This window comes from Accipiter gentilis, chromosome 23 (assembly GCF_929443795.1).
Source record: "Accipiter gentilis chromosome 23, bAccGen1.1, whole genome shotgun sequence".
In the NCBI taxonomy this organism is placed as follows: domain Eukaryota; kingdom Metazoa; phylum Chordata; class Aves; order Accipitriformes; family Accipitridae; genus Astur; species Astur gentilis.
Genome location: NC_064902.1, coordinates 7,987,612 through 7,996,655, shown reverse-complemented (window position 1 = coordinate 7,996,655; position 9,044 = coordinate 7,987,612). Strand labels below are relative to the sequence as shown.

The following is a 9,044-nucleotide window of genomic DNA, read 5'->3' as shown; positions in this document are numbered from 1 at the left end:
GCTGCTGTTCCTGTTGTAACGAGTGTAATAAGTGCTTGAGACTCAGCACTGTAGACAAATTTGAACAAACCGGTTTTATTTTACTTGGAGCTCTTCTACTAAATCAGCTGATGTACTTAAACACTTTGGTTCTCATCAGTGCTACTGCTACAAAACCAGCTTTGCTGTCAGAAATTACCTGAATGAATAGAAAAAGTGTTAGTGAGTGTTGTGGACTAAGATTTGTTAGAAATTTGTATGTTGCATTACATACCAATATACTTAAATACTCTTAAATAACAGTAAGGCGTATATCTTTACAGAGGAGGCTCCTGTACATCAATGTGTAGTTTCATCTGCTAACATTGTTTTGAGGTGGTGCTGCCTACAAATGGCAACTTTCTCAAAAGGTCTGGGCTACTGCTTCAGCGTTTGCATTACACAGGCATGGCCATGCCTAATGCTGTCTTAGCAGCAGCTCCTGGGTTTTCAGTACATCTCGTGTTACAGCAAATGGATATGAGGGACGCTTTAGCTTATGCATCCAGTTTTACATGTTCAAGTCTGATTAAAAGCCAGCTCTTGAGACTGGTTAGATCTCAATTGATCCTCATTCTTCAATATTAAAAAGGGAGAGGGGTCACTAGAAATGTGGGTTTGAGTCTCGCTGTACTGTAAAGATCTTAGAAATAGTACCCTTCAGCTTGTGTGGCCCCCTTTGCAATTTCTCCTTAGCCCAACAATGAGAAAGGAGTAAGGGGAATGATTTGTTGCCCATTGTTCCTTTCTTGCATGTTCTTAAGGAGCTAATGTTCTCGTTGATCTTCTGCATAAGTGCTGGCTGTGCGTTTTCAGATTCCACTGCAGATGGTTTTGCTGGAATAGAGTGTACATGCACAGCAGAAATCCCTTGGTCTCAGGCTGATGCTGAATAGCACCACGGTAGAGTGACACAGAGATCCTGTGTGTCATGCTAACAGTCAGTCCTCATCCCTGTTGTGTAGTGGGATGACAAATACAGAGATGTCATCGTAGGATGCCTCGTGGCTGTCATCCAGCATCCACTGGTGGGCTCTCTTCTTTCCCCTTGCTCTGCATACCAAGCACTTGGCTAGTTCCGAAAATCTGTGGGTTGAAAAAATGCAAGGTTTGGGTTAACGTAGCACTATTCTCTTAAGAACAACGTTGAGATGTGGCTTTATGTTGTCAAAATAGTAGGTTTTGTGGCGCGTTGACCCTGGCTGAATGCCAGGTGCCCTCCAAAGCCATTCTATCACTCCCCCCATCCTCAGCTGGACAAGGGACAGAAAATACAACAAAGGGCTTGTGGGTCAAGATAAGGACAGGATTGCTCACTCACCAATTACCATCACGGGCAAAACAGACTCAACTTGGCAATAAATTGAGTTAATTTTCCCCAATCAACCAGAGTAGGGTAATGAGAAATAACCCCAAATCTCAAAACACCTTCCTTCCACCCTTCCCTTCTTCCCGGGCACAACTTCACTCCTGGATTCTCTACCTACCCCCACCCAGCGGCACAGGGGGACGGGGAATGGGGGTTTACAGTCAGTTCATCACACGTTATTTCTGCCACTTCAGCCTCTGAGGAGGATGGACTCATCACACTCTTCCCCTGCTCCAGCTTGGGCTCCCTCCCACGGGAGACAGTCCTCCACAAACTTCACTAACGTGGGTCCTTCCCACGGGCTGCAGTTCTTCACGAACTGCTCCAGCATGGGTCTCTTCCACGGGGTGCAGTTCTTCAGGAGCTCACTGCTCCAGCGTCGGTCTCTCATGGGGTCACAAGTCCTGCCAGAAAACCTGCTCCAACGTGGGCTCCTCTCTCCACAGATCCGCAGGTCCTGCCAGGAACCTGCTCCAGCGCAGGCTTCCCACAGGGTCACAGCCTCCTTTGGCCATCCACCTGCTCTGGCATGGGGTCCTCCCCGGGCTGCAGGTGGAGATCTGCTCCACCGTGGACCTCCCTGGGCTGCAGGGGGACAGCCTGCCTCACCATGGTCTTCCCCACGGGCTGCAGGGGAATCTCTGCTCTGGGGCCTGGAGCATCTCCGCCCCCTCCTTCTTCACTGACCTTGGTGTCCGCAGGCTTGTTTCTCTTGCATGTTCTCACTCCTCTCTCTGGCTGCTGTTTCTCTCTGTCCCACAACTTTTTTCCCTTCTTAGAAATGTTATCCCAGAGGCGCTACCACTATCGCTGATGGGCTCAGCCTTGGCTGGCGGCAGGTCTGTCTCAGAGCCGGCTGGTATTGGCTCTGTCAGACACAGGGGAAGCTTCCAGCAGCTTCTCACAGAAGCCACCCCTGTAACCCCCCCCCACTACCAAAAACCTTGCCACACAAAGCCATTACAGTTTTTTAAGCCACCAGCTTTATCACTGTTTCTTCAGGATGGGGAAAGATTAGGAGGCAGTTTCCAGAGTTACAGAAAAGAGTGTTTGGTAATGCTGGAGCTGACCTAGAAGCAGAGTGATCTCAGCCTGCTTTTGGTCTGACCAGGTTCTTTGGAAGGGAAAATGATGGCTAAGCTGTTATTACCTGTGAGGATCTGTCCTGTTTTCTGCAAGGAAGCTCCTGACCATATGAGCCACCTCTTTGTTGCACAGAACATCCCAAAGGCCGTCGGTTGCCATGATGAGGACATCATCTTCCTTAATGTCATGCAGAGCAAAGTCAAATACATTCACCTGGAAAGCCCAGAAGTAAATCAGTGACAATTCCTGCAATGTGCTGGAGGGGTCAGGGAGATGACTCTTCCCCTGAGAGATGACAAAGTGGGACCAGGGTGCTTTGAATCTTTTACATCCCCTTGCTGCTATGCTTCTAGATTCTTCTGTCTTGGGGATCCTCTGGGCAGCATGCAGATACAGGGGGGATGGAAAAAGGACATGGCTAAGACCTGCCAGGTCTGTAAAAGGTGGGTGCTACAGAGGAGGAGCAGCATGTTTAATTCTACCCTGCAATTCCCACGTGCCGTGACTGACCTTGGGAATGCAGGAGAGGAAAGGTTTGACTTCAATGTTGGTGTCGATGACTTTGAGTTGATGATCCCCCAGACCTCGAGAGACTGCCAGAGTCCCCAGCAAGCGAGCCTGGCCCCAAACAAAGCAAAACAGTATTGAAACATAAGAACGTGGCACCTTTCAAGGTTAACGTGTGGCTTGTCCTGACTGATCTATGTTGCCTTTAGGACCCTTCTCCAAGCACTGCTCCCAACAGCCCCTGGAGACTTCAGAGATGGATGGGTGATCAGAAGTGATGGCCTGATGTGAGTGAGGAGACAGTCTGCACGTGGATGTCTCCTGGTGGCCCATGGCGTGCTCTGAAGTTACTACCTGTACTTTGGGTAATGCTACAGACCTTAGGATGCCCGTGGTGGTATCTGCTCTTGATTTGGGGTGTCAAAGAAGAAAATTGGGTTGGTTTGGGGGTGGGGAAAGGGGTCCTTTCTTCTGGCAAAGGAGCTTCTGCACCGACTCCTTACAAAGGGGGTGGCGTGCGGGTTGTAGTGCTGGGGGTGGTGACAGGGCTTTCTGCTTGATGCCAGCAGGCAGATGCTGGATGTGTGCAGTCATTGCTTCTCCCTGACTCCTCCTTCCCTCTCCCCGCTCCTTTTCTCAGCCTGTCTTTGAGGAATAGGGTTTGTGGGAAAGGCGCTAGTTAGAGCTGAAGTAGACGGTCCAAAGTAGGACCTGATGAAATAAGTTCTCATCTGAAATGAGTTCTTGTGTGCAAGGGGAGCTGAGGAAAGGGCAGGCTGGCTCAGGCCTGCTGTCTGCTCTGCTAGCAGGTACTCTGGAGGAAGGTGCATCTTCTGCTCCGGAGGGCTCTAGTTTACACTAACCAGGCAGTATGGTATTAATGAAGGGAGCTGCTGTACTGGGGCTACGGGACTGTGCCATGCTGGAGAGCCCCAGTCTGCTGTAGTGTCCCGGAGCATGACCGTGAGTGACAGGGACACAGAGGACCCCCAGCAGACTTGCCTCTGCCTTCCCAGTGCATAAAGCATTAAGCTACCTGCTTCCCGTGACCATGGACAAGAGGATACTTGAGGTCGGCTTTCTCCACCGTCTTGTATCCCCTGGAACAGAGAATTCACTGTTGATTTGGGATTTGTCTGACTTGACGGTACAACCCAGCCAGAGTGTTATGACTGTGATTCAACCCTTGTGGTGCCCCCATGCACAGGCAGCTGACTGAGGAAGGGGCAAGGTGACTTGCTGAAGCAGATGCGCTGAAGATGACCCCTCGCTGAATGCCCAGGGTTTCTCCTTCTTCCCTTCCTCCCCAGCTTGAACCTGCACCAGGCTGGGACTCCCTGCACCAGTCCCACCTTTCAGGATCCCAGAAAGACCATCTTAACTATTCCCTAACTGCCCTGCCAGGGCCCCAGTCCTTCAGTCGGGGAGAGGCTGCTCACAGCATCCTTCACTCGCCCCTTCTCCCTTCACCTCCCCATCACTACGAGCAGGTAAAGATGCCCTGTGCTGCAGCCTTATCTTCAGGCAGAAAGGACTCACCAGCCCTCCATGAAGTAATCCCGGTACAGGACTTTCTGGCCCACGTCATCTCCCTTCAACCTCCGTGGAAACTCAAAGCGTGTGAACTCACCATCCAGGAGCTTGGGGAAAAGAAAAGCCTGGAGGAGGGAGCGAAGGCATGAGGATGGACAGGTTCTGCTTCAATGGAGTAGGGCACCAAAACTACTTCTGCCTTGGGACTGGCACTCCCAGCAGCAGAATGGAGAACAGAACTGGGAAAGCACATCCCAAGGAGGACACAAACATCTCCCATACTAAAGGCTGTTGGTTGAATCTTGACCCCAGCCCTCTTTGGCTAGTGCCAGATGACATTCTGGCCACACAGTGGCCTTCGAGGAAAGCTGGTGGTCCTCTTGCCAGAAGCCCTCTCTGACCCAGTGGGATGCTTGCAGCTGGATTGTCTGATGCACCGAAGGAGTCACTCACCAAGTGCTGGATTCGCTGCCTCTCTGTCTCAGGTGTGAACTCGCAGCTCATGGGCAAAACGTTGTCCTTCAGAACAAGAATCGCCCTACAAGGGAGAAGAGGCAAAGAGCTGAGCCATGTCTGTCTCTGCAGCCCTACTCTTACTGAGGCTAGACCCAGGGTCAGCCAGGTGTGGGACTGGGGGTAACCAGCGGCAGAGCAATGCCAGAGAATAGCCCCGCACTCAGAAACATTTTTAAATGTGGGCGTATTTTAAATAACTTCATTGCAATTGTACTGTTGCAGCAGAGAACTGAGCTTGCCTGGTTTGACAATGGTAGAGCTCACTGCTAGAGGCATGGTGGACCAAGGCTAGATGAGGAAGTTCTTGAGGATACCTTGAAATCACCTTCCACTTTTTAAACACCTGCCAGGTGGAGCTTACTGCTGCACTACCACTCCAATGCTGCCCTGTGGCTGGGCAGCATCAGTCCCTTCAAATCCCAAACCACTTCTAGGAGGCATGAGAGCACCCGTCCTTCCAACAGGTCCTGTGGCAGGCAGGAGGGAAATGGCTGAGCTGCACATTTACCTTCTGTAGGATTAAATAAGATGCTGGAAACCTTGCTCATCTCCCAGGTCTCATCCCCCAGCAACTTCCTCCTTTTATTATGGCTCACCTGCTGTCCCCAGCATTAGCCACATACAGCTTTCCCTGGAAATAAAGGGCAGCTAGAGCAGTGCAGCCTCCCGTCTGGTTCGTAGCTTCCATCTCCTGGCCGATGACTTCATCCTGTTGGTTTAAACAAGTTTGGAGAGTGACATGAGCTAGGCTGCTGCTTTCTGCAGCTGCCTCGTGCCTCCCAGCAGAAATCCAGAACCACGGCTGATTGCAGATGTGCCACAGGAAACCATCAAGGAGCAAGACAACGTTGTTTCGGTACAGCCAACAAAGCTGTTGCTACTGGACTAAGGACCGCTTTAGGAGTGTGATTGGGGGATCTCAAATTTGTACATGCTGTACGAGCGTGACAGTAGCTATGGTCTAGCCCTAAAGAAATGTATCCCCGGGTGCAGTTTAGCAGAGATGCTGTAGCTTTGCTCTGGGTCACCACTGCCGATGTGCAATAGATCTGGGGCAGATCTTGGGGAGCTGACTCAGCGTGGTCTCAGCACGCCTAAAGGTTTGGCTGAATGTTCCTGCCTGCTCGATGAGCTGCAGAACTGCAGACCTTGCCCGCCCTGGGCAGCGGGGAGGTACAGACCGACTGCTTGGGGCAGCAGGACTGGTGCCCTGCATGAGGTACTCACACATTCCTGGAAGGCGTTCTCCAGTGCTCCCACCACCAGGTCTTCTGCATGGATGTGCTTCTCCTCCACGAACTGGGGGTCGCTGTCGCAAACGCAGCGTCCGCTGAGATGCATGGGGGGACGGGCCTCTGTGATGCCTCCCACAACCTCCTCCAGCTTCTGCTTGATGCAGTAGTGCAAATAGTTGGAGGCGATGATGGCAGCTTCTGGGCCACCGTGGCCGTCAAACAGTGCCCAGTAGTAACCAGTCAGAAACTGCAGTGAGGAACAGGGACAAGACAGCAAAGAAGAGCGGGAAGACAAGTGCTGGAGAGTTCATACAGATAGCAAGCTCGCAGCCAGGACATCACTGTATGTGTTTTGCCTGGCTTTTCCACTCTAGCTATACCCTTCCCTGCCACCAGTTAATCTCCTGTGCAGCTCACACTCATGTGCTGGTCATGTGCTGCTTTGCCAGACCTGTCATCTGAGCTCTGAGCAGCTGGATTTGCAGCTACCCACCATCACGCACTATTCCTCCGTGTTTTAGGGGAGATGGGGCCATTTTACAAGAGGCAAGGCAGAGCTGCTCCCAGGTGAGAGCATCCCATGTGCCTGGTTCACGCTGCTGTCTCCAAGCAATGACAACACACACTGGCCCTTGAGAACAGTAAAGGAAAGGTGAGGGAACCAAGTAAAGGGCTTGGACGACCTCAAATGCTGCAAGCCGTGGGCCAGGGAAGTAGAAATAGCACGTACAGGCAGAGCTGGGTGTTTGCTGGCCAGACATAGGGTACACGGGTCCCCTAAATGCATCCAAGGAAGGGTTTCAGCACATGGCTGTGTAGGGCTGATGGGGCAACCCCGTGTTTCCTGTACCTGGGCTCTTGGGTGCAGACCAGGGCTGGCAGCAGGGTGAGCACAGCCTGCCCGTGGGCTATACCTGCGTGGAGCATAGGATCAGCCATTCCTCGTCCTCCTCCAGGCCCGGCTCCCTCCTCCGGATGGAGATCTGACAGCAGGCTGCCTGGTCCTCGTTGAACTCCGACTTCTCGGCATTGATAACCCTGGGGGTGCAAATGCTCCAGGTTAGATGTGCAGATGCACTGCACCTTGCCTGCTCCCAGCCAGCTGTGCTGGGTGCTCTGCAGCCAAGGCAAATGGCTGCGCCTTGCCCCTTCCTTCCAGCCCCACGCTCCCTTTTCAAACTCGAGGATCTCTTTGCTGGGGACCTAAATAACAAGTCCTTTATGCACAGTAGGGAAAAGCTTGGTCAGGGACAAGCCAGTGGTTTTGGAGCACCCTGACCTCAGGAAAACCCTTGTCAGCAGCCTGTGCTGTGCTATTTCCTTGGTGACACAGCGAATTGCAAAACCACCATCACCTTTCCTTCCAGCCGTGCTAATGTTTGTCCCTTGATAGGAATCTGCTCTCCTTGCACAGCTCCTCTCTCAACACTGCGCCATCCCATGACCACAGGGTCATGCTGTGGCCTGGCCAGGACATGGGGACAGCTCCTGGCTGGAGTCGTTCTGCCTGATCCATCCCTTCCACCCTTAAAAACGGCAAACCCAGAGATTTCTAAAAATTGATCTTCCCCCTCCCTTTGTTTTAAAGGTGCTCTGCTAGGAGCAAGGGGATAGATGCCCGGTGCTGCTCGCCCCCAGAAACCAGCCCCTGCCCCAAACCTCCTCCCTGCAAGGGAGGTCTTTCTGCCTGCCGCTGCTCAGCACAGCAGCCCCATGGAAGAGCCCTGCCTGACCAGCTCCCTGCAACCAGGCTGCAGAGCAGCGGACGGGTGACACCCCAGCGGTAAAATTACGGCGGTTAAACGCCATTGCATTAGGGGACGAGATACTTGAGCTGACCTGATCCTGCTCTCGGGGCTGCCACTTGTCACAAGCGACGGTGACCTGCTCTGCAGCTGGCAGGGTGCAGGCAGCTAAATGCAGGCAGGGAGGGGGGCAGGTGTGTCCCACGCTGCCGCCAGCCACCGATAAGGAGGCAGAAGGGCCGCGGAAAACACGCTGCCACATCGAACCTCACGCTGCTGCCGCGTCGGGAGGAGGAAGCTGCTCCCCCCCCTCGCAGGGAGAGGCGGGGGGGCGATTTCTGCCTGTGAGCCCTCCTTCTGCAGGGGAGAGGGCTGAAGCTCCGTGCTTGGGGCTGCAGGCGAGGGCAACAGCGTGGGGCAGTGGGGAGAAGAAGTGGGGTGCGATCACCCCCCCTCCTCCGTGGCACGTCCCCAGGAGTCCCCTAAAACCCCCACGGCCCCCCGAGAGCCCCCTGACCCCAGCCCCAAACCCGCGCTACCCGCCGCCAACAACCCTATAACGACCCCGGGAGACCCTGTAACCCCGCACACCCCACACACACACGCCCCGGGGAGACCCTCTAACCCCACACACGCCCCGGGGGGGTCTCCCGGAGCCCCCCCCCCGCTCCCCCTTCCCGGGGCGGCCCCGCTGCCGCCCCGCACTCACTCGGCGTAGCCCGCGCCCCAGGGCAGGGGCCGCTCGGGCCCGGTGCCCCGCACGGCCCGCCCGCCCCGCGGGCTCTCCTCGCCGCCGCCGCCACGCAGGAACTTAGGCCGGCGGTAGCGGAGGGCGGTGGGCGGCGGGCCGGGCCCAGGCCCCTGCGCGCCGCCGGGCCGCTCCGCGGGGCCGCCCCGCCGCAATCGCCTCAGCCAGTCGGCGGACATGGCGGGGCCCTCCTCGGGCACGCGCGGCGCCGCTGCGCTCCGCTAGGTGGCGCAACAGTGCGGCCCCCGGCGCGGCGGCTCCTCCCCGAGGCCGAGGCGGCGGCGGCG

The 9,044-nt window shown here is 54.7% G+C and overlaps 1 protein-coding gene across 1 annotated transcript; it reads right to left on the bottom strand.

Moving 5' to 3' along the window:
- Positions 1 to 49: 49 nt before the first annotated feature.
- Positions 50 to 8,956, bottom strand: PPM1M (protein phosphatase, Mg2+/Mn2+ dependent 1M). Its single transcript, XM_049826121.1, has 10 exons — positions 8,719 to 8,956; positions 7,179 to 7,302; positions 6,257 to 6,511; positions 5,626 to 5,738; positions 4,967 to 5,051; positions 4,520 to 4,638; positions 4,017 to 4,080; positions 2,984 to 3,091; positions 2,538 to 2,686; positions 50 to 1,104 (listed from the first exon to the last, which is right to left on the bottom strand). Exons 1-10 carry the CDS (start codon positions 8,934 to 8,936, stop codon positions 960 to 962), a joined length of 1,380 nt encoding a protein of 459 aa, XP_049682078.1. The 5' UTR covers positions 8,937 to 8,956; the 3' UTR covers positions 50 to 959.
- Positions 8,957 to 9,044: the final 88 nt, after the last annotated feature.